This window comes from Stegostoma tigrinum, chromosome 12, assembly GCF_030684315.1.
Source record: "Stegostoma tigrinum isolate sSteTig4 chromosome 12, sSteTig4.hap1, whole genome shotgun sequence".
In the NCBI taxonomy this organism is placed as follows: Eukaryota; Metazoa; Chordata; class Chondrichthyes; order Orectolobiformes; family Stegostomatidae; genus Stegostoma; species Stegostoma tigrinum.
The window spans coordinates 42,561,813-42,588,183 of record NC_081365.1 but is presented as its reverse complement, the minus strand read 5'-3'; the positions used below and the strand labels follow the sequence as shown (position 1 = coordinate 42,588,183).

Here is a 26,371-nt window from a genome sequence, read left to right as displayed (position 1 = left end):
AACAATATATTAAATTTAAGTTTGGTTCCTTATGAGAAATAACTTGAAGCAATTTGGTGTGTGAATAGGATTCCTTTAAAAAGCCTTATGTTCATTTTGATTTCATTGGCATTACTTCATCCATGCATTTGTTCATCTTTACCTTGGGGACCTGTTCCAGTGTCATTAGGTAATATCTTCCACAGATCGGTTTTAAATTCTAAATAAGTTTTAAGTAGTTAATTTGATATGGTTTCCATTTTAAATGTTTTATTTCCAAGTTAAAACTGTGGTGTCCACTTGCAATTTTATCATCTTCCTGAATGATTGTCCACTAGTGGTCTGGGTATTGATCATTACGTAACTGTCAAGTGTACTGCTGTGACGACGAACATTCAATGTAGGAACAGTTTCAGTCAGTAGACCTTGAAGACAACAATTCCATGTTTAAATAGTGACTGACATTTTTATTTTAAACACATTCCTTTGTAGTGCAATATTTATAGTAGACCACTAATCCATGAGAAAACTTTTCCCTCTTTGTTTTTGCCACTCCATCTCTCCACAGCAGATGAAAATAGGAGGGCAAACTATTTTCACTGCCCATAGTATCTTCTAGTACTGCATTTGTTGAGTTCTTAGTGATCAGATTTCGTCCTGACTTTGATTTTTGCTATCTTCTGTTGAGAATTCTCACAACAGTGAAAATTAAATGGGTAGTCTGCTAATGCTTTTCAGCTGTATTGTATTATTGCTTCTAACATTGCTAATCTTATTTAAAGATAAGGGAAATTATGGCTGGACATCATTGTTGCTTTCTCTTTGATCTGCAAAAGCAAAATCCTATTTAATTTTGTTGTACATTTTTCAGTACATTTTATCTGATGATACAGAAGATAGGAACATGTAAATTTTAAGTTAAAAGGTGTATTTGCCCTTTTCTGTAACAGTCAAATGATCTGATTGGCAGTATTCTCCCATGTCGAAACTAGCCACTTTGTTTTTCATTGTATTCAATCATTTCTGGGTTAGAGAAACCACAATTCTATTTTAATTGCAGTTTATTTTAGCAGTTTTTTTCATATGTCGAATTGACACTCAGATGTTTCAAAAGCCGTGGATGTCTGCAGTAGGGAGGGTGTAATGCATAAATCTAGTTTCCTTTGAGCCATAAATTGTATATTTAATTTTTCATCACTTATGAAATCCTGATTTGGGTTTCAAACAAGTTCTTAAAATAAAACTGACAATCTTGTTTTAGTGAGGAAGAAAAGTTTCGTTAGTTATTACAGTGCTACCAAATTCATTGCATGGTAATGAGTTCCAATGTGATTTTCTTTTCATCGTAGAATGTATTTATAATTTGGCGAAAAGCATCTATAACTATCCCTTTCAGAGATGATAATTGATTAAAATTTATGTGTAGATTATTAAATTTTCTATTTGAATTATCAAATTAGTTTGAAGTTTAAATTTGTTTGCTTTTCAAGTTGAGGAATGTTCATATGGGAGAATTGAACTTTGCATTTCATGCTCACAGTTACTCAAGTTTAGAATTCTGCCCTAACAAGATGTCCATTTCCAAAAGTACACCAATGTAGCGTATTCTTATTTTTTATCCCAGCTATCATAGATTTCATAGAGATGTATTGCATGGAAACAAAGCCTTTGGTCCAACCTGTCCATGCTGACCAGATATCCTATATAAATCTAGTCCTATTTGCCAGCATTTGGTCTATTTCCGTCTGAATCCTTTATCTAGGTGGTTACATGAATACACTGAGGAAGGAGTCGGGAACTGGTATAGTTGGGAAATGCGACGAATCAAACAGTCAAGGGAGGCAGGAACAAAGCAGAGAATGAGTTAGGCCTGATAAATTAAACTGCATTTATTTCAATGCAAGAGACCAAACGGTCAGGCAGATGAACTCGACGTGATAGAACCATGGGACTGGGGAGGGGGGGTGGATATCAGCAGTTATAGAGATGTGGCTCGGGGATGGACAGGACTGGCAGAATGAGTGGTCCACGGTATAGATGCAATTTGAAGCATAGAAAGTGGGGCAAGAGAAGAGGGGTAGTGGCATTTTTGATTAAGGATAACATTATGGCTGTACTTAAGGAGGATATTCCTGGAAATACATCCAGGGAAGCTATTTAAGTGGAACTGAGAAATAAGAAAGGGTGATCACCTTATTGGGATCGTAGGTAAAAGGACAGCTGGAAAATGGGAAGCCTTCAAAAATGAGATGAGTCCAGAGACAGCATGTTCCTGTAAAGCTGGTAGGTGTAGAGAATGCTGGATGACTGGAGAAATTGAGGTTTTGGTCAAGAAAAAGAATGAAACATATGTCAGACATATACAGCAAAGATCGAGTAAATCCCTAGAAGAATATAAAGGCAATGTGACTATAGTTAAGACTGAGATCAGGAGGGCAAAAAAGGGACATAAGATAGCCTTGGCAAATAGTGTTAAGGAGAATCCGGAGTGATTCTACAAATATATTAAGGACAAAAGGAAAACTATAGAGAGATTAGCGCCCTTTAAAGATCAGTAAGGCAGCCTATGTGTGGAACTGCAAGAGTCAGGGGCAGTACTCTTTCTGATCTTTTTTCTGAATAAGACAGAGTTTGTTAGTGCAGGCAGAGTGATTGAACTGATTTGCACCATTCTTGCCAGCAATGAACATAGCAGGGTCTCATGTCATGTTAGGTTCTTGCAGTCAACAGACAGAGAGGGGAATTTAATCTCGTGATCCCTGGAGCCAGAAGCTAAAGAGCGTTGCAGCACCCAGTCACCACCAAAATTCTATCAACAGTTTTAGTGCTTTAGGAATAATTACTGGTTGATCTATGTCTGAGTTACCTTTCGATAGATCTTGAAAGTTGCCTAGCACCTTTAATTAAATATTTTTCAGAAATTACTGTGTAATTGTGTGTAGATTTTTTTTTAAATATTGGATTTGCATACAAATCCTGTATTAAATCATTTGACTGAGTAAGATGCTGTTATGAAATATTTAAAATGCACACCTTTGAGGTTTGATTTGTTTGCTAAGCTTTCTTTTGTTCCATCACGTGAACACTGAATTTGAATGTCCTTTAGCAGTTAAATGTAATGCTATAAGTGTATGCGAAGTACAAATGGGGTTAATGAACATGTTACAAAAATAATACCTTTTTTCCAGAAATCTGGGGAGAAATGGTTTATCTAATAGTAGCATTTTACTCGATAAGTGTCCACCTCCTCGACCACTACCACCACCATACCCACCGCTGCCAAAGGACAAGCTAAACCCACCTACGCCTAGTATTTATGTAAGTCAGATGCAACATTCTGTTCTAAATTAGTACTAGTAGTTGACTTCCTTGTGTTTTTGTTTTTGTCACAAATCAGAAGATATTTGTCGCCTAAAACTACTGTTTAGCCAAGTTCTAGATAATGAAATCAATAGTTGATGTAAATACTAGATTTTGACCCAGTTTAAATTAACTTTGAATGTTAGTTGCTGCTATTGTTTTTCTTGAATTAAAAATATTACGATACTGTTGTCAAGTGGAGCTATTTGAATTTTCTTAACATTTATATTAACTAGATATAGTTTGAGGCTTAATTTTTATTTTTAAAATTTATTTTTTGTGCAGTTGGAGAACAAGCGTGATGCTTTCTTTCCTCCACTTCATCAGTTCTGTACAAACCCTAACAACCCTGTTACTGTAATCCGTGGCCTTGCTGGGGCTCTCAAGCTAGGTAGGTATCTGAATAAAAGCAACATAATATTATTAAGATTTATTATAATAACTCTTGTTTCACAATCAGGGATTGATTCATTCTGGTACTGCTTCTTCCTAATATTATTGTGACTGTTCCTATATCTCGAGCTGCAGTCGTTCAAGAAATTACCATACTACCACTTTCTTTACGGCAATTAGGGATAGGCAATAAATGCTGGCCCATCCAAAGATACCCAAAAGTGTTTTTTTTAAATTCAATGTGCAATGCAACGAAGTGTGAATCTCTTTGATAATCTCATCAGATCCTGGGATGAGGATTGCTTTTTTTTGGGATCCTACTCTTGTGTAACATAGCCCAAGCAAGAAAAATCAATTTAAGCTGAAATTTGATCATTGAATGCTAGAAGTAATTGATTAATCTTTCAAGTGAGCACATGTTGATAATTTTGTGAATATTATCCATTTTAAGCCATTTCTGCAGTACAGTGAAACTAGTTTCATTGGATTCATCTTTATTTTTAACATGTAGCGAATTGTCACATTATTCTACATAAAGCTGAGCAATGTATCCTCAATTTGAACTGCTCGTGACAATTTGCTGCTTGGCATTCTTTGGAATAAGATTATTTTGTATTCCTGATCATTAGATGTTTCCCAATATATTGTCCATATATACTTGTATTTTTCCTAACTTGCTTACTCCGAGTATAGCAATTATAACGGGCCAGTCAGGTGGACCTCATAAAATAAGAGTTCCATAATTGTGCCTGTTAATCTGGTACAATGAAGAAACCCTGCCTGACAGACACAAAGAAGAGCGTCACAGGCTTTGTTCACTGAGAGCTGGATCTGAGGGAGATGGATCAGTGTCAAGAACTCTCCACATATAAATAAAGAGTGACTTTGTGATGGGTTACCAGCCCCTCTGGAGTTATTTCACCTGGCACTTGCAGAAGTTTCACATTTGATCTAATCATCTTAGTGGTGTCTCCAGTACTTCTTTTTTGTCTTCCATTTAGAGTAGACCTTTTTTATATTCTTAACAAGTTTCATTGACCTGTTTAATTCTTGATTCTGATTAATTCTGCGTGCAATTATTTCTCCTATTCAATCTGGGAAAGCTCTGATTTTATCCTGACTGTAAATTGCTGATGTCTTTTGTGAAATACTTTTGCCTTGACTTCTCGCTTCCTCATCATATACTGAGCCTGTTTAAATAATAGGATTGAGTTCAGGTATCACAAACTGAAAATAGGGTGCAGTTCTCAGTTCAAACTCTGCAGTACATACTTGAAATTTTCTCACATGGGTTTTCAAAACCCATGGCCAATTAAAGTTAAGGGATGGCCAGTCCATCAGATGTGGTGGAGGCCTTCAGTACTGGAAAGTACATGGCTGGTTCTCCAGCACTCAGTTATCAGCAGCCCCAAAAGGCAGGTTGTAAACTGCTAATCTGGAGATGGAATGTGAGATTTTGCGGGGCAAGAAGAAAGTACGTTCACTTTTTGTTTAGTAGGTTGTAGTTAACTGGCCTGAATCTTTAATTGGCAACTTCTTCAGAAGACAGTCAGTACTCCGTGTCATGGATCCACTTGAGGTTATGTGTATGGGCAGTGCGTTTCAATCCCAACGCCGTTCCCAAAATAAAACAACCTGAGCTACTCATGTTCCCCACTGTAAATCAATTCAGTACAAGAAAGGGACATGTCTTCCTCAGTTGACCAACTGCTTCTAACCACTGGTAGATAATCTGACTTTGAGCCACCTGCATTCAAAATGGCTGAACTGTGGCCATGGTGGGCAATTGGTATAGTGGCGCTTGGTCAAACTGTGTCCCACTCCAATCTGCACATCTAATCGGTTTGAAAATTTTGGCCAAAGTATCTTTCCCAACTGTTGCCTGCTGTTTGTTGCACAGAATGAGATGTATGAGATAATACTGAGACATTGCAGAACAACCTTTCTTCCTCACTACAATTTAGTGAAATTTATAAATTAGGCCCCGAAAAATAAAAATGCATTTCGTGCTACAGTTATGATTCTCAACATTTAAGTTGCATGTAAACCTATTGGCCCATATGTGTGCAAATCTAATTTTGAAATAAATTCTGAATGCTTGTCGATGTGTTCCTGGATTATGGCAAAACAGAGGCATTTCCAATCCGCAGAAATGACAAAGAGACTTAAGTACGTGCAGTAGTGTTAAGATCCAAATTGGTCTCAACAGTGTTCAAAACGGTGCCCAGTTGATGATCACTGTTGACCTTCTAAATTTGCATAGCGGTTAATGTAAGATAAAATCTCTTAGTTCTAACAAAATGTCAGTGTACAGATGGCTGTTGTTTTCTTGCTGTTGCAAATGCAGTTTCTTTGTCCTCAGGTTTATTCCGAATTTTTAGTTAAATTTCTTTTCTTTCAAAATTTTGTATATGATCATTCACGCACTCACAAGTTTAATTAAATTTGTTCTGTTGCAGATTTAGGTCTTTTTTCCACCAAAACTTTGGTAGAAGCAAATAATGAACATTTAGTGGAGGTTCGGACACAATTGTTGCAGCCGGCAGATGAAAACTGGGACTCCACTGGAACCAAGAAGATCTGGCGCTGTGAGAGTAGTAGGTCACACACCACGATTGCCAAATATGCACAATATCAGGCCTCCTCATTCCAGGAATCATTGCGGGTTAGTCTTCTATTTTCTTGCACTAAATGTACTCCATAGCATGTTAAAAATGTATTTTTACATTTGCCAGGGTTTACTTTTATAAATTTGTTTTAAAGTATTTTGTTGGAATATTTAATGTTTTCTCATCCTTTCCATCTCTGTCGCAAGCCTGATTACTCATTATTGTAGCAAGGGTTACCCCTATTTTGCCTATGTTCCACCCATGGCGATGTGATTGTCTAGAAAGTACAGCAGCCCCTTTTACTACTTTGGGAGGCTAAGGAAAGTTGGCACATGCGCAAAGGCTCTTACCAAATTTATAGATACACCATGTAAAGCATTCTATCTGGGAGCATCGCAGAAGGTATGGCAACTGCTGTTCCAAAGACCACAAGGAACTACAGAGAGCAATGAACGTAGCCCAATCTATCACACGAACTAGCCTTCTGTCCACTGACTCCATCTGTACTTCCCGCTGCCTCAGTAAAGCAACCAACATAATCAAAGATCCCTCCCACCCTGTTTATACTCTCAATCGCTTCCGTCAAACATGCGAGCAAGTTCAGGAGCAGCTGCTTCCTTGCTGTTATCAGACTTTTAATTGGACCTCTCAATGATTAATGTTGATCTCTTTGTCTCAGCTCTTTCTCAGGTTGTTATACTATTCTGCTCTGCAGCCCTGATGCACTGCATACAGTATGGTCTGCCTGTGTAGCATACAACATAACACTTCACTGTATCTTGCTACATGTGACAAAAATAAATCACACTATTCTCTAATATTATAATGTGCCAATTAAAATCCTGTCCATATATTTCACTGTATTGCTTCTACAAATGCCATGCAAACAAAATATGACTGTTAAGAAATATACTGCTTATAATCGCAGATACTGTGAGAAGTCAGCAAAATCTTCTTTTTAATCCACTACATTTGAGTAGTAGACACTGTGCAATAAAAATAAAGACACGAGTTCAGTGAGACTGAATATAATGCCATAAATATTTATTAATGTTTCTCTATCAGTTGCTCAAATACTAATTACCTTACAGTTGATTAAAATGACTGGTTCAAATATGTTATGTAATAATGTGTGTTTTGTTAATTTAATTTTTTTATGTGCAGGAGGAAAATGAGAAAAAGAGCAGTCATCACAAAGACCAATCAGATAATGAATCCACATCCTCTGATAAGTATGTTTTTGTTACTGAAGGATATGAAATTTTTATTTGTAATTTGAAAATCTTCATGGTTATCACTTTTATTTTGACAGTGGTAGCAAAAAAAGGAGAGGTCCATTCAAGACCATAAAATTTGGGACCAACATTGATTTGTCAGATGAGAAAAAGTAAGTCTGCAATTTCCTAAATTGAGATGTTCAACACTTCTGTGTAGTCATTGCAATCTGACATTTGATGCTTTAAATTAATTGCAGATTTGTTTTTAATAAAGCGGAGTATCTGGTTAGAGCGCAAATTAGCATGAAATGATGACTAATAAGAATGTATCTGTTAATGGAGCGTTGGACAGCCCATTATATAAGCCATTGAAGTAGCATTAAAAGTCAAGACAATAAACTTGAACGTTTGATAGGTGTAATAAACTGCCTAAAGAAGCATATCTTTTGTTTGAAGAGAACTAGTTTCCATAACAGCTTCGGACAAGAATGACTGATATGTTTGGCTTGCTTTCCTGACTTCTAACCTATTCGTTAACAGTCAACATTATACTTTCTTCAACATTTTTCACTTTGTAATCAATGTTGAATGACAGTGCGGATGAAATGCAGCCTTAATTAAAACAAAGGGATGCTGAATGGAACAAGTAGTAATAGTCCTTAAATTCTGTTTTCCACACTTTTCCCCTTAAATTATTAGTGAAATCCTGAGCTATTGAAAATGATTGGTTTAAGTATTCTTTCTAGCTCCCTAGCTTAAAAGGAAAAATAGTTTAATTTTATTGTACTATATGACTAATTAAAAAAGTGTGGTATGAATAAATTAGTACCAGATACAACAATTGTCTCCCATGTTGTTACAAAGACTTGCAAGGAAATGGAAAGTTTATATTATTTCTTGCTATTGTTTCAGCTTTGAGTTTGGATGTCAGTGATCTGACGTTATAACAAAAAAAAAGTCAAATTTGATGAGAGGATAGATTGTTCTTTTTCAGGATTTTCTGTACATGCAGGCATACATTTGGACTCTTGGTACACCATGTGCTCAGTGTGTTAAAGTAATTGCAAATGTGGCCCTCTGATAAAACTGATCAAATGTGTTTGGAAATAGTTCTTGTATGTTTAACTTGCGTTGTATAAATCTCTGCCCCAGAGTGACCTCTGTTTATAACAAATATAGCAGATATATTTACTCAATGGGTGCTAAAGCAAACAGGAATTTGGCAGTGATCTGGTTCCACTGGGTCTCCAACCTCCTTATCTGTCTTCTAAAATGCACTGAAAGTATGGATCTGCTCTCCATGTAAATTTGTTCATACGAGGCAGGACTAGTGTAATGGCATAATCAATTGCTCCCGGTACTCAGCTGAATAAATGCTTGGATGGTTCAGGCATAATTCCTAGAATGATTAGTTACAGTCTAGATGGAAACCATTCAGCCTTTTATGTCTATGCTAGCTATTTGTAGGAGTAATTTGTCTAATGCCACTCATTAACCAATTTGCTGTACTGCAAAGTATTTCTCTTCAGGTGCTAATTCAATTCCCTTTTCAAAACCACGACTGAATTTTTTTTGCCATGTTCTCAGATAAAGCATTACCAATCCTAATCTTGCACTGCATTGCAAAACATTTTTCCTCATTGTCACACCTCATTGAGATAGTGTGCTGGAGATCTAGCCCCGCTAATACGGGAGTTGTCACAAAAGTTAAAGATTTCATTATAATATGCAAAATTCTCTAATTTATCCAGTGTTTGGAGCTGGGTTGACAGAAAGCAGGGTTCAGATTTCTGTACTTAATAAGAATGACTGATGTTATTAAAAAAAATAGATTTTAGTTGCATGTAAACAATTAATGAGCTGTCAGCATTTAACTCTACTAATTAAAACGCTAACCTCCTGATCAAACTTCTTGCTGCACATGCACACTACAGGCAAACAAAAAACATTGCTGTGATGGGTGGAGGGAAAATCTGGCAAGGCAGTATAATATTCCCTGTCCATGAGATGTACAGAGATGATCTTTTTGACTTGCAAGGACTTGATCTCTCTTCTCCAGGTACTTTTCACTTGCTTGCAGGAAGCACAGAGTAACTTATTCACAACTAATAAAGTTAGTTAGTAGTTAAAAGCCTCAGCTGCCAGCAACTGGTGTGAGAAAATAAGTGCACTTCTTCGGGCTGTAGTTTGGGAAAGGGACACCACTGCTGCTTCTGGAACCAATGCTCCATCAAGTTAATTGAGTCTAGGGATCAGCAGGCCTGGGGATTAGAGGTAGGCAGTGGAGCCCAAGTCATTTTGGATAAGATGATGAAGGTGTGAGAACAGAGGCCAGGTCTCCGTATGCTTTGGCAGGATGTGGTTGTTGGGACCATGGTATGTTAAGCAAATGGGGGAGATTAATGGTTGAATCAAAATTTTCTGCTTAAGTGAATATGGAGAGTTTGGTTGAAAGCAACAAGAGTTAGATAAAATTTACTGCAAAGTACTTCAAAAATGTGTAACATATCAATATGAAAGTATTATTGTAAGTGATGTACCAATTTGAGTAATTAGCTAAAGAAGAGACCTTGTTTTGAAATTACTGGAGCCATAAAAGGTGCCCTTTACTTCTGAGCCAGAGGATGAGGAAAATGTACTTCATAAACGATTATGCTGAATGATGCAGAACGTCAAGGCTGTATGATAATATTTGATCACTTCTAAGCAATTGAATCTCAATTAGCACAGCAGTAACAATGTTGTAGTAACAATGGCCTCACTGTTAAATACAACCCTCCAAACAGCCCACCCCTTGCCCCGAACCACTTCACTCCTATTCTTGCCCAATTCTAAGAATCCAGTGGTGATCCTCAGATTGGGTCTCAGACCATTACAGTTCCTGGTGATTCAATGGGTAGCTGTTGGGGTAGATTGTGTGGATTTAACTAAATGTAGTTATTATATCACCATATAACTCACCATACATCTTGCTGCCACAGCTTCAACATGAAAATGCCCAGTGAGGTACATAGGACTCTGTTGATAGCCACGCAATAATATCGTATCTGTTTAAAGTAATATGAATATAGAAAAATTGTCAAATGCTGTTGAGAAAGTGGTGGTGAAGAACTAGAAATATTAATATATTTTTGAGCAATCAGATATTTTAAACTGCACAGGTGATTTTGAAACCAACATTAGGTTGGCTCAGTGGCTGGCACTGCTGACTCGCAGTGCCAGGGACCCGGGTTCAGTTCCACCCTTGGGTAACTGTCTCAGTGGAGTTTGCACATTCTCCTTGTGTCTATGTGGGTTTCCTCCGGGTGCTCCAGTTTCCCCCCTCAGTCCAAAGATGTGCGGGCTAGGTGGATTGGCCATGCTAACTTGCCTGTATTGTTCAGAAATGTGTAGATTAGATAGGTAAAAGGGAGATAGGTCTCGGTGGGATGCTCTGAAGGTCAGTGTGGACTTGTTAGGCCAAAGGGCCTGTTTCCACACTGTAGGCATTCAGTGATTCGATGATATGTTTCTTCTTGAATTTTGCATAAATCTTTGCTACTTGTTGCTTCAGGTGGAAATTGCAGCTGCATGAACTAACAAAATTGCCCGCCTTTGTGCGTGTGGTATCAGCAGGGAACCTGTTGAGCCACGTAGGGCACACCATTCTTGGAATGAACACAGTCCAACTGTACATGAAAGTTCCAGGAAGCAGGACTCCAGGTTAGTGCTATAACACACATAAAGTGTAATTATGTGGTTGGCAGATGCAGTTCCATGACATGATGATGTGTGACTTGGAGGAAAATTTGCAGATGGTGGTGTTCCTGTGTGTCTGCTGCACTTGCTTTCTCAATGGTAGCAATTGCAAAGTTGGAAGGTGCTAACTAAATACCTTTGATAAGTTGTTGCAAAGCAAATTGTTGTATGCTGCAAATGGACTAGAAAATATTTTACTTACGACAACACTAATTTATCTGGGCAATTAAAGAGAACACTGGTTTTTTGGTTGCATAATACGGGTCATCTGTTCAAGGGAATATTGTGAACAATCATAATTCTGAAGCAAATCAAAATTTCAAAAAATTCTGATTTATTGTTGAATTCTGATTTTTTTTTTCTTTGATTATGGAATTCTACCCTTTTAAATGATTTTCCAGCCTCCTCCACCCATTGTCTGTAGTCATTCACTTCACTTCAAATACACAGGTACATCACATTTAAAGCACGTTCTTATAGGGCATTTCATTTCTGGTTACTGAACGAGCTCAATCGTTTTTAAAAAAACTCAATTTGTGACCTCACTGCCCTTGACCCTCCCTTTTCAGCAGCTGGGATCCTTTCTAATGGTCATCTAGGATACTAGTAGAGTTCCTGATTTCCCACATATGACAGATCACACATTCCACTCAACAAACCTGAGCTGCTAAGTCTTAAAATTGTTCGTCTTACTCATATCAGTGGAGAGATTCTCATTGTTGTTTTGCTGGAACTCTTGTTGTCACATTTCATAAAATGTGGCTTTGATATCAAAGGCACTCTCTCTTGCCTCAATTCTGGCATTCAACTCTTGTCCATGTTTGAACCAAGACTTCAATAAGGTAAGGAACTGAGTGGTCCTAGCGCAACACAAACTAAGTGTCACTGAGCAGGTTATTGCTAAATAAGTGATGTTTCATAATTCTGTAGATGATTCCTTCCATCATTTTAATGATAATCAAGAGTAGACTGATGGGTTGGTAACTGGCCAGTTTAGATTTATCCTGCTTTTTGTGCAGAACACATGTCTGGGCAAATTTCCACACTATTGGGTAAAGGGCAGTGTTGTTGCTGGACTGGAGCAGTTTGGCTAGAAAATCAGCAAGTTCTTGAGTAGAGGTCTTCAGTATAATTGCTCGAATGTTACCAGGGCTCATAGCTTTTGCAGTATTCAGTGTTTCAGCTATTTTATGATATCGCGTGCAAGAAAGTGAATTGCCTGAAGATTGGCATCTGTAATGCTGGGGGCATCTGGAGGACTTGGCTGAAGGTTGGTTGCAAATATTTCAGCCTGGTATGCTAGGCTCACCATTTGAGAATGGAGATGTCTGTGGAGCCTAATCCTTCAGTGGGTTGTTCAATTGTCTGCCACCCTTCATGGCTGAATGTGGCAGGTCTGCAGAGATCTGTTGGCTAGCCTAGTCTATTTGGAACCTAATTTCTTTTGCACAAGACATTGCTGAACAGATTTTGTGCAACATTATACTTTTGTATAACGTTTAAATTCTCGTGCATCCTGAAATTCCTAATTTACAAATGCAGCTCTATTTTCAATTAGGAATTTTGTTGGTAACCCCAAACCTGTGCTGACCCACTTTTCCATGACTTTGCTGACTACCGTCCTTCTCCTGTCATTATTGTTTATCAGCATGGATAAGTTAGACTTGGTAAGCATATCATTCTGATGTTGGTTCCTATAATTTCCAAGATTAAAGGTACACTTGCAACCATTTGTGGTGGTATCTTGTAATGTTTAAAATATGTGCTGTTTTCTACAAGGGATTCATATTCTTTACCCATGACTTTGCCATCCAGTAACAGTAACTTTAATTTTTGTGAGGAGACCTGGGTGAATGATTTATGCAATTTCCATATAATCTCCCTGTCATCAGCAAGACTTGTATCTGCAGAGGTCAGTAATTTTTCTTGTTTAACACGCTGTCAAGAAGTTCAAGTCATTTCAACTCACCCCAGCTCTATTTAAGAAAGGAACTTTTTTAAAGCGTGCAATAAATATGTTTTGCACAACCATTTGAGAGAAGGGATAGTCTGAGTACTAGTGTGACACTAGAAATTTAGTGCACAGGGAAAGCTTTTGTGTTGTTGTTTTACTCATAGTTTGTAAGGTCCTTTCTTAGCGCGCACAGTTTGTAGGGCTATTTTCTTCAGGTGGAACTAAACTGAAAGAAGGGAATCCTAGTTTAACAACTGCAGATTCAGGGGATCACTGGAGGAAACAAATCAAAACACTGACATTGCAGGAAGGTGATCGGCTAATTGGTTCATACTTCTAAAAAAAGGTATATTTTCTCTAAGGGATTAACTGACAAATCAGGGCCAACATAACGGAATACAGAAATGCCTAGGAGACATACTGGAGAACAGCTAATGTTCCATCATTCATGAAAGAGCAAGGCATAACTCAGGAAACTATAGGGCAATCAGTCTAACCTTTGGTGGGGAAACTATTGGAAATGATTCCGATGGACAGAATTAATCTGCACTTGGAGAGGCAGGGATTAATCAAAACAGTCAGGTTGGTTTTGTTAAGGAGAGGTTGTGTCTGACCAGCTTGATTTGAAGTCGTCAAAGAGGTGACCAGGTGTGTAGATGAGGCCAGTGCTTATGATGTGGTCTGCTTGGACTTCAGCAAGGCTTTTGATAAGGTCCCACGTGAGGCACTAAGAGCAAAGTTAAAAACCCAAGAGATCCAAGGAAATTCGGCAAATTGGAGCCATAATTGGCTGAGTGTCACGGGACAAGGGACATGTGTTGATGGGTGTTTTTCTGAATGGAAGTCTATGTCCAGTGGGTTATAACGGGTTAATAAAAACCAAAAGAACTGCGGATGCTGTAAATCAGGAACAAAAACAAAGTTGCTGGAAAGGTTCAGCAGGCTGGCAACTTCTGTGGAGGAGAAAATATAGCGTTAATGTTTCGGTCTGGTTCTGTTCCAGACCAGAAGCCTTAACTCTATTTTCTCCTCCACAGATGAACATAGAACATTACAGCACAGTACAGGCCCTTTGGCCCTCGACGTTGTGCCGACCTGTCATACCGATCTCAAGCCCATCTAACCAACACTATTCCATGTACGTCCATATGCTTGTCCAATGACGACTTAAATGTACCTAAAGTTGGCGAATCTACTACCGTTGCAGGCTAAGCGTTCCATTCCCTTACTACTCTCTGAGTAAAGAAACTACCTCTGACATCTGTCCTATATCTTTCACCCCTCAATTTAAAGCTATGCCCCCACGTGCTTGCCGTCCCCATCCTAGGAAAAAGGCTCTCCCTATCCACCCTATCTAACCCTCTGATTATTTTATATGTTTCAATTAAGTCACCTCTCAACCTTCTTCTCTCTAATGAAAACAGCTTCAAGTCCCTCAGCCTTTCCTCATAAGACTTTCCCTCCATACCAGGCAACATCCTAGTAAATCTCCTCTGCACCCTTTCCAAAGCTTCCACATCCTTCTTATAATGCGGTGACCAGAACTGTACACAATACTCCAAGTGCGGCCGCACCAGAGTTTTGTACAGCTTCACCGTAACCTCTTGGTTCCGGAACTCGATCCCTCCATTAATAAAAGCTAAAACACTGTATGCCTCCTTAAAGGCCCTGTCAACCGAGGTGGCAACTTTCAAGGATCTGTGTACATGGACACCGAGATCTCTCTGCTCATCTACACTACTAAGAATCTTACCATTAGCCCTGTACTTTGCCTTCCGGTTACTCCTACCAAAGTGCATCACCTCACACTTGTCTGCATTAAACTCCATTTGCCACCTCTCAGCCCAGCTCTGCAGCTTATCTATGTCTCTCTGCAACCTACAGCATCCTTCGTCACTATCCGCAACTCCACCGATCTTAGTGTCGTCTGCAAATTTACTAATCCGTCCTCTACGCGCTCATCCAGGTCGTTTATGAAAATGACAAACAGCAGTGGACCCAACACCGACCCTTGCGGTACACCACTAGTAACTGGTCTCCAGGATGAACATTTCCCATCAACTACCACCCTCTGTCTTCTTTCAGCAAGCCAGTTTCCGATCCAAACTGCTATATCTCCCACAATTCCATTCCTCCATGCTGTCAGACCTGCTGAGTTTTTCCAGCAACTTTGTTTTTATAACGAGTTAATGTTGGGCCCTACTGTTTATAGTGTCTACAACTGATTTAGATTTGAATATAGGTGGGTTGATCAGTAAGTTGGCAGACGATATGAAAACTGGTGGGCTAGTAAATAGTGAGAAGGATAGCCTTAGGTTATGTGATCATCCGGTTGGCTGGGCTGATCAGTGGCAAACAGTTCTAATCAGATTTATGTGGTATGATGCACTTGAGCAGGACAAACCAGGCAAAGGAAAATATGATGAGCTGTAGGATGCCAGAAAGCACTGAGGGTCAAAGGGATCTTGGTTTGCATATACACTGGTCCCTTAAAGTATCAGGACCAGTAGATAATGTTGTCAAGAGGTTTATTTGCCCTTAAGATGAGGCATTGAGTTTTGAGACCAGGGATTTTATGCTGGAATCGTATAAAACATTGGTTAGCCACAGCTAGAGTACTGTATGCAGTTCAGGAATCCACATTATAGCAGGGATGTCTCAGTGCTGAGGAAATTTACCCAGAAGTTTCCTGGGCTGGAGAGTTTGTTACGGAGAGAGATTGGACAGACTGGTATTGCTTTCCGTGAAGCAAAGGAGATTGAGAGGTGACATGACGGAGCTGTATAAAATTGATTGGCATTGACAGGAAGAAATTTTCTCTTTTGATAGCGAGATCAATGACCAGGGGCATAGATTTAAAGTAAAGAGCAGAAGATTTAGAGGAGATGAGGGAAATCTTTTTTACATGGAGGGTGTTGGCAACCTACCACTTCCATGTGGTAGAAGTAGAAACTGCGATAACATTTAGGAAATATTTGGATGTGCATGTGCAATGTCAAGGCAGACAAGGTTGTGAAAGTGCTGGAAAATACAATTAGAATAGATAGGTGGCTTTTGACCAACATAGAAGCCATGTTCTGTAGATCTCTAGGTATAAGCTGCTGTTCTCTACAACAGAATATAATAACGTCTCAATCCCATGAAAATACTTTATCTAATACAAACACTTCATCGTTTTTTTGTGTCCAAATGCATTTTTGCTTTCTTTTTTCATTTTTCCCCTATAATCAATGGTATGTCACTCCTGATGATATCAGAACTTGTAGAATGATGTAGTCCTCCAATTTCACAGGAAGAGCCACTTTCTTTAAAGATGGCAGTGAATTGTCATCCCAGAATTTATAGGTTGAGCCTTTGTATTCCTTTGACCCTATTTTCGCTTGCTATGTCCGTGGAATCAAAATAACAGTTCAGCCGATTAACATCTCACACTATTGAGTTACAGTTACAGACTCAGACAGCACACTTAGATGAATAAGCAACTAAGACAATCATGGGCCAACTTAACTCTTTAGACTCTAGCACAATTTGTTTTGCTGTTCATCTTTATCATATTTACTCACTGAGCCATCTATTTCCTGATTTACTTCACATACATTACTACTTTGGACAATCTCTGACAGTGATATTTAGAGTCACACAGAAACCACTTACCAATTATTTGCTGTGGGATCCTGAGATTCATTAATTTCATTGTCAGTTGTCATTCCCATTCTGCCTTTTCCCCTAGTTCAGAAATCTATTCAGTGTAGGACAATTGAACGTCTTTCAACAGTTCCAACCTCATATGGGCACCTATAATGAGGCCCCTTTGACTTTGGGTGGGTAATCGTAGAATGTTCCATTTTCTAAATTACTGCAGAACTTCCAATATGTCCTGCAAAGGACACTGGGCACTGTTGGTTCCATTTTTTTTAAAGAGCAGCACCTATTTGCTCAAAAAGAATCATAAAATTGAATTCTCACTGAAAGCAATATCAAATACACATCCATGTGTGAAATGTATGTGCAATCTCATCCTTTTAAATGCCAATGCAGACTAGATTTTCTAGATTTAATTTACTCGGTCTTATATATAACCTCTGGAACTCCATGGTTTATTCCTCCATGATCGTGTTGTCCATCTTCTGAAATTTATCAAATATTGATCATGCCTCATAGGCTTCCAACACATCTCCGTTTTGTAAATATTGACCATAACCGTAACCCCTCCTCAGTATCCAGGTCAGTTATATCCAGTTCTGAAAATATTTTATTTCTAATTTTAACCCTTTCTGGTTAAAATTAATGATAAAGCCAAAGTTATACCTTAGAAAACCCTCCAGGAGTGTGGCTTCTGACAGAGGCAAGAATTACTTTCTGCTTCTATTATCTTCCCACCTGAAGAGATCAAGGTTCATTCTCTGCTATCAGATTTAACAAGCTGATATCCAAATATTGAGTTAGGCAGCGTAAGACTTTGAAATTTATTGTATTTCAAAGGTCTCATTGCAGATTAGCGCAAATACCAGTTTTGACATTTCATTTCTAGACACGTTTCCTGTAGCAAAACCAACTCTTTCCATTGAATCCAGCTCTTCATATTTTCTAATCAGCCTGTTCAGAAATATTGTTAGTACACTTTTGGAGAAGATCGGACTTCATGCCCCCTGGCTCAGCGGTGGGGACCCTCATAAAGGCAAACCAGTTCAAAGCCAGTAAATGTTTTTATTCAACTTGTTTAGATATGATACGAAATTCCGCTGGAGCAAGTGGGATTTGAACCCAGCTTCCTGGCTTAGGAGTAGGGACAATATGACTGCACTGTAAGAGCCCCATCTTTTACAAAACAAAGTTGAGTGAGCATCACCTGAACTTAGTCAGTTCTGGAGCTATTCTGGTTGGCTCTTAAAAGGACCTGTATTTCTAATACTGATATCCCTGACCCTCCCTGTTCCACCTGTCTCCCTCTGATCCTCCCTCTAATCTCCTTACACCAAGCCTTCCTAACACACTCTATTTCTGCCACCCACCTTTGACCCTCCCATTCACAGGAGTTTGAGGGTTCTGGTGATGGCAACGGTGAGTTTGAGGTCAGTGTAAGGAGTTTTGTTTGTAACTAATAACAAAGATTGCCTTGAACGTAACTGTTCTAGAACAATCAACAGACATTCATGGAAAAATTATAGTTTGAGAATATAAACCACTCTTACTATGTGTTTTCTTATGGAAAAATGTTTTCTGTTTACCACAGCATTTATTTAGGAACACAGGGTGCCAAGCAATAATAGTTGTACATAATCCAGCAAGAAGATAGTTGGTGGTTAGCTTGGACTTCTTGTATTAAATGCACTAGCTGAATATTTAGGTCAGGTTAGTGATACAATATGTTTGATCCTTAACTGATGATAATAGAATGTGAACAAAAGGAAAAGTAATATGTTTATGCACTTGAATTCTCACAATTCCACTTGGTTGAAATGGCCTTAGAGTATTTGCACTGAAAACAAAAAAAGTGCTGTTAATCAAAGCGGGTCAGACACCAGCCATGGAAAGAGAGCAAGCTAATGTTTTGTGTCTAGATTACTCTTTATCAGAGCTGCATGTCTCTCCAAGTTGTAACTGCTATGATCTTCAGACTTTTACATTGTAGTAATTTTGACATTTTGTATTATGTGTTCATGATTCCATGACCCACAACAATTTTTGACCTTCACCCATGTTCATGTCTGGAAAAAAGTGCTTTATTAATAAAGGTTAAATATTTTCAAAAACTTGCCTCAGATACAAGTGTGAAATATTTCAGCTAAAACACTTCAATTTTTCTGTAGAAATTATCAGTAATTCAAGCAAGTATACTTTAATATCATTGGATGCAATTGTAGAGGCTATTCTATCTCTGTTATTAAGGGGTTTCATCAAGAAAATATCATGTTTTGGCTTTTTAAAGGATACAGGTGGATTTGATCCACCTTGGGCCTTAATTTTTTTCAAAACTACAACATTTTAAGGTAAAATTACTGATTTAAATATTGCGTATGAAGCACTGCACAGCACATGAAGACGAGCCATACATAAAAGTCAAAAATAGTGTAGAACTAGGTTCAGTTTGTGTTGACATTCTGATGGAAAATATCATAAGTTGCTTGCCCATGATACTTTTTGACTTTGGAACGCCTTCAAGTCTGCTCTTGTTTAGGCTTTATCTGAACTCCTCTCCAGTCTGGAATTGGTCATAATTCCATAACATGTGTGAGCAGACACAGACCATTTGCCCCATCAAGTCTGCTCCACCATTCAATTATATCATGGCCGGTCTGATCATCCTCAGCTCCAGTTTCCTGTCTTACGTTCTATTTTTATGTTCCTCATTTTTCTTTGATCATTCCTGGCTTCTAAAACACTGCCAATCCTCAAATTTATCTCCTTAATATGCTGATAATGTTATGAAGGGATTTTATCAAACTAATGGAATATAAGGCTGGCCAGCAGAGATACTGAAACAAAATATACATTTTTTTAAAGTAAGAGAAGTCTTTCATTTTTATTCTGTTCTATTGTATGTTACATTTACACATGGGTATAGGTTTAGTTGCAATGTTTTAAAATGAGACTAAATCAAAACTAAATAAACATTGACTTTAATTTCATTGTCACCAACATGAAATGAGATGTTTATCACTGCAAAGCTCTTAAATTCAGACCTTGCTCCCTAACTCCCCTTGTCCCTTCCTCTTTTTTCCCTTCCTTAAACCCCTCCTTAAAACCTTTCTCTTTAACCAGACTTTGGTTATTTTCTTCAATATGTCTATCGTTGGTCAGTGTTCTGCCTTGATGCCAGTTAGCTTAATAACTGTTACTAGGATGATCTTGGAGTCTGTTATAAAGGAAGTAATAGCAGAGCATTTAGAAGTGCACTACATGATCGAGCAGAGTCAGCACAGCTTCATGAAGGAAAATTATGCCTGACAAATTTATTAGAATTCTTTCAGGAGGTAACAAGTAGGGTAGATAAAGGGGAAGAAGTGGATATAATATATTTGGATTTCCAGAATCTGTTTGATAAGATACCACAAATTAGGCTACTCAAGAAGTGCTCAGGTTTAGCATTGGCTAACTGATAGAAGATAGATTTGAGGGATGGAAGGCATTTTCAGGATGGCAGCCTGTAACTAGTGGTGTGCCACTTGGATCAGTGCTGGGTTCATAATTATTTGCTATATACATTTGAATGACTTGGATGAGGAAAGTGAATATACAATACCCTAGTTTGTGGATGATAGAAAATTAGATGGGAAGGCAGTGGTGAGAATGACACTAAATCTGCAAAGGAATATGGGCTGGTTAAATGACCAAAATTTTGCAGATGGACATTATGCGGGGAAATGATTATCTGCACTTCAAGTTTTGCATAAATTGAAAAAGACTGCAGAAAACAACAGGACAGAGAAATTTTGGAGTCCACGTCCATGAATCTCATAAAGCCAGCATCCTAATTCAGCAGGTAATAGGGAAGCCAAACAGAGTGTTGATCTTTGTTTCAAAGGAAATTATGTATAAAAGTAGGGAGAATATTCTAAAAGTTTGCAAGACACTATTCAGACTACAGCTGGAATACTGTGAAAGCTTTGGACCCCTGATTTAAACAAAGATGTCCAGGCATTGGAGGCATTTCGGACACAATCCACTGAGCTAATCCCTAGGTGTGGAACAGGGGGTGAGTAAATTTGTAATATAGAACACTGAGAAATATCCTGATTGAAATGTACAAGATTCTTAGACTTGACAGGGTAGGTGCAAAATGATTGTTTCCCCTTGTGGGAGAATCTAGGAATATAATCTCAGAAAAAGGGGTTGTCCATTTAGGAGACAAGGTGAAGAGGAATTTCTTCTTTGAGGATGGTGAATCTGTGGAATTCCTCACCACAGTGGCCTTTGAGCCTGGATCATTCAGTATATTCAAGGCTGAGGTAGATTTTTTTTATTCAGTAAGAAAATCGAGAGGTTTAGGGAAAAGGCATGGAAATAGAATTCAGGATTAGCAGATCAGCCATGATGTCATTGAATGGCAGAGCAGTCTTAACAAACTGAATGGCCTTCTTCTAGTCCTTTGTCTAATTGTCATATGGTTTGATAATGCTCTTTTGAAGATATTTTGCAGTACAAATTTAAACTTTGATGTATGCACAAAATATAGAGATAAGTTCCTGCAGTCTGAAGACTATCAGCCTGGGTTGCTTAAAAGGAGGTATCATAGACTCTGGGCATATATTTTAGCCTTCCGACAGTGAGAATTATGCTGTGTGACTGGAGAGTTGCTGATGTAATAATACATTTCCTTCAAGAAGAAGAAAGGATAAGCAGTACAGTATTAATGGCTCATCAAATCTAAAATCATATAAGGGAGATCTCTCACTGCTTAAGCAGAGAAAGCATTATGTAATTTTTAAATACTAGTGGCAGTACTATGTTTAATTACAGTGGCAGAGTGAGAGAACCTGAGCAGGGAGACAAGAAAGAGAAACCAGGTTAGAAATAAAAGACAGAAATGTAAGTAGCAAGAGTGAAAGGCTGATGAAGCGTTTGGGACTGTAGTGCAAAATAAAGCTCAGATGGAGGAGCAGCTTTTTCACACAGAGGGTGATATGTATAAAGAATGAGCTGCCAAAGCAATTGCTAGAGGCAGGCACAAGTGCAACGTTTAAATGATATTTGCACAGATATATGGACAGGTAGAATTTAGAGGGATATTGACCTAACCCAGGCAAGTGGGGCTAGATCAGTTTAGAAAACCTGGTCAACATGTATGAATGGTGCCGAAAGGCCTGTTTCTGTGCTATCTGCCACGAACACAAAGGCTGTGCCTTCAATACGTGGGACAATAAGGTCAATACGTTAGCTGCACAAGTTGATATTATTGATTGTAATAAAGTTTCATTTACGGAGACAAGGCTGCAGGGTGTCTAAATGGGCGGCAGGTAGCTCAGTGGTTAGCACTGCAGCCTCACAGCGCCAGGGACCCGGGTTCATTTCCAGCCTTGGGTGACTGTCTGTGTGGAGTTTGCACATTCTCCCCGTGTCTGCCTGTGTTTCCTCTAGGTGCTCCGGTTTCCTCCCACAGTCCAAAGATGTGTAGGCTAGGTGGATCGGCCATGCTAAATTGCCCGAAGTGTTCAAGGGTGTGTGTGTTATAGGGGAATGGGTCTAGGTGGGGTGCTTCAAGGGGCGGTGTGGACTTGTTGGGCCGAAGGGCCTGTTTCCACACTGTAGGGAATCTAATCTGAGACTAAATACGTAATTGTTATTTAAGGATAACAAGGTTAGGAGGTGAGGTAATGTGATTAGTGAAGGAGTTAATTAAATGGTGAAGCAGGGTGTTGACTTGGAAAATCTAGATGCAAAGCCTGTATGAGTGGAGATTATAAACACCAAGTGGCAGAAACCATTGTTGAGGGTTATCTGAGTTGTAAGAAAAGGCACCAAAAATGAAATCAGAGCTATGTGGAAAAAGGGCACAACTGCAATTATAGGAAATTTTATTTTACATTTAGATTGGATAAACAAAGCTAGCAATGGTGTTGTGGGAGAGGATTTCCTGGAGTGTTTATGTGCTGCTTTTTTTTTTAAAGACCCATACACTTTGGACCCAACCATAGAACAGGCTATTCTGGACTTTGTACTATACAATGAGAAATTAGCAATTTGCCATCTTTGTGTTTAATCCTTTAAGGAACAGTGACTGTAATATGATGGAATTCTACATTAAGATGGAGAGTTGAATGCAAAATTAGAATCCTGAATCTAAACAAAGAGAACTTTGAGGCTATGAGGTGCGAATTGACGTGGATAAATTAGAACTTGGGTGAATAGGCAATGGTTCATGTAATTCGTACACATTTTCCTGAAACAACAATTACTCCTGTCTGGTGCAAAACTAAAGGAGGAAAGGTGGGTCAGTTGTGGCTGAGAAAAGCATTTAGGGATAGTCATAGATCCAAAGAGAATTCATACAAAATTGCAAGAAAAAGTAGCAAGCCTGGCAATTGAGAGCAAAAAAGGTTGATCAAAGTGGAGTATGAGAATAAAATTGTCAAGAGCGTAGAAACTGGCTGTAAAATTATCTTCATATATGTGAAGAATAAAAGATTAATAAAGACAAGTTAGGTTCCTGAGAGTTAGAAATCAGGGACATTATACTGGGGATCGAACAGAAAACGCTACCATATCTGTGGAGAAGAAAAACAGTTAACATTTCACACCCAGTATGACTACTCCTCGGAACTTGCATACTTTGGTTCTCATTTCACAAAAGTGGCCACGTGTAGTCTCTTGGAAATGTTAAGGACCCAGGAGTCTCCTGAGTTTGCAGAATTGAAGGAAATCAGTATTTGAAAGAAAATGGTGCTGGGTAAAGGTTGACAAATCACCAGGGTCTGATGATCTATATACCAGAGCACTAAAGAAAGCGTCCCTGGAAATACTAGACACATTGATGGTCGTCTTTCAAAATTCTGTAGACTCGAACAGTTTATCCAGATTGGAGGCTATGAGGGTTGGAAGGGAGAGAGAACAGAATTACAGACCAGTTATCCCGACAACAGGAGTGTGGGAATGTGCTAAAGCCCATTATAACTGATATGGTTACAGAAAATTAACAGGATTGTTCGAGCCAGTATTGATTTATAAAAGGCATATCATGCTTAACAAAACTACTGTAGTTTGAGGATGTAACTACAAATAGGTGAGGGAGAACCAGCGATGTTATTTTGATTTTCAAAAGACTTAATAAGGATCCTCATAAGAGGTTAGTGGGCTAAGTTAAAACACATGCTATGGGTCAATATATTGGCATGGATTCCAGATTGGTAGACAGACAGGAAATAGAATGAGGGTAAATGGGTCTTTTCTCAAATAGATGACAGTGGCTAGAAGGTTATCACAAAGATCAGTGCTTAACCGTCAGCTATTTGCAATATACATAAATATCCAGGGCCAGGTACAATGTTTTTAAGTTTGCTGACATCACAAAGCTTGGTAAGATTTGTGAAGAAGATGCAAAAAGGCTTCAAGTTAAACAAGTTTAAACAAGTTAAGTGATCAAAACACTGCCAAATGCAATACAATGTGGCTAAATGTATACTCAAAGTATACACTTTGGTGTGAAAAACAGAAAGGAAGAGTATAAAGTAAATTGTGGTACATTTCCTGGTACAACAGGAAGTTGATGTGCTGGAAATTTTGGCAAACACTAAGATTGATAAGTCCCCAGGGCCAGACCAGATTTATCCTAGGTTGCTCCGGGAAGGGAGAAAGGAGGTTGCTAAACTGCTGGCGAAGATCTTTGCTTCCTCACTCTCCACGGGAGTCGTACCGGAAGATTGGAGGGAGGCAAATGTTGTTCCTCTTTTCAAGAAAGGGAATAGGGAAATCCCTGGAAATTATAGACCAGTCAGTCTTACGTCTGTGGTCAGCAAGGTTTTGGAAAGAATTCTGAGGGATAGGATTTATGACTATTGGAAAAGCATAGCGTGATTAAAGGGAGTCAGCATGGCTTTGTGAGGGGAAGGTCATGCCATACAAATCTTGAGTTCTTGGAGGAAGTCATGAGACAGGTTGACGAGGGTCGAGCAGTGGATGTGGTATGCATGGACTTCAGCAAGGCATTTGGTAAGGTTCCCCACAGCAGGCTCATTCATAAAGTCAGGAGGTCTGGGATACAGGGTGATTTGGCTGTCTGGATTCAGAATTGGTTGGCTGACAGGAGGCAGAGAGTGGTTGTAGATGGTAAATATTCTGCCAGGAGATCAGTGCTGAGTGGTGTCCCACAGGGCTCTGTTCTTGGGCCTCTGCTCTTTGTAGTTTTTATAAATGACTTGGATGAGGAGGTTGAGGGGTGGGTTAGTATGTTTGCTGATGACACAAAGGTTGGAGGTTAGTAGTATCGAGGGCTATTGCAGGCTTCAGCGCGACATTGACAGAATGCAGAGCTGTGCTGAGAAATGGCAGATGGAGTTCAACCTGGATAAATGTGAAGTGATGCATTTTGGAAGGTCGAACTTAAATGCTGAATATAGGATTAAAGGCAGGATTCTCGGCAGTGTGGAGGAACAGTGGGATCTTGGTGTTCAAGTGCATAGCTCCCTCAAAGTTGCCACCCAGGTGGATAAGGTTGTTCAGAAAGCATATGGTGTTTTGGCTTTCATTAACAGGGGGATCAAGTTTAAGAGCTGCGAGGTTATGCTGCAGCTCCAAAACCCTGGTGAGACCACACTTGGAATATTGTGTCCAGTTCTGGTCTCCCTATTATAGGAAAGATGTGGAGACTTTGGAGAGGGTGCAAAGGAGGTTTACCAGGATGCTGCCTGGACTGGAGGGCTTGTCTTACGAGGAGAGGTTGACTGAGCTCAGACTTTTCTCTCTGGAGAGAAGGAGGAAGAGAGGTGACCTGATCGAGGTGTACAAGGTAATGAGAGGCATGGATAGAGTCGATAGCCAGAGACTTTTCCCCAGGGCAGGATTGACTGCCATGAGGGGTCATAGTTTTAAGGTGTTAGGAGGGAGGTATAGAGGAGACGTCAGAGGGAGGTTCTTCACCCAGAGAGTTGTGAGCGCATGGAATAGTTTACCAGTGGTAGTCTTGGAAGCGGAGTCATTAGTGACATTTAAGCAACTGCTGGACATGCACATGGACAGCAGTGAATTGAGGGGAATGTAGGTTAGGCTATTTTAGTTTTGGATTAGGAATATTCCACGCCACAACATTGTGGGCCGAAGGGCCTGTACTGTGCTGTACTCTTCTATGTTCTATGTTCTATTGGGAAATATGGATGTATACCAGTCAGTGAAAATAGGCAGGGTGCAGCAAGCAATTAAGTAGGCAAAATTATAACGGACTGGACAGACTGCAAGGAGGATGTTTGCCCTGGTTGGGTAGTCTAGAAGTAGGGTCACAGTATCAGAATATAGGATAGATCATGGGATTGCGAATTGTAAAAAACAGAACTAAGTGAATGCAGTTAATTAGATGGTAAGACGTTGCTTCCGTTGGCTGGAGAGCCTAGTTAAGAGTCCTAGTCTCAGGATGTTATAGTTGGAAAGGGGTCAGAAAAGATTTACCAGGATGTTGCAGGGATTGGAGGGTT

General features: G+C 39.1%; 1 protein-coding gene across 3 annotated transcripts in view; it reads left to right on the top strand.

Annotated features, from left to right (window-relative positions):
• Window positions 1–26,371, top strand: part of kdm6a (lysine (K)-specific demethylase 6A) — a 221,999-nt gene that overhangs the window by 176,758 nt on the left and 18,870 nt on the right. For all 3 annotated transcript variants that reach the window (XM_048540308.1, XM_048540307.1, XM_048540309.2), the window contains 6 exons: window positions 3,168–3,297; window positions 3,625–3,730; window positions 6,192–6,397; window positions 7,506–7,573; window positions 7,654–7,728; window positions 11,112–11,260. In XM_048540308.1, the coding sequence (XP_048396265.1) occupies window positions 3,168–3,297; window positions 3,625–3,730; window positions 6,192–6,397; window positions 7,506–7,573; window positions 7,654–7,728; window positions 11,112–11,260 (734 nt within the window). The remainder of the gene's footprint in view (window positions 1–3,167; window positions 3,298–3,624; window positions 3,731–6,191; window positions 6,398–7,505; window positions 7,574–7,653; window positions 7,729–11,111; window positions 11,261–26,371) is intronic.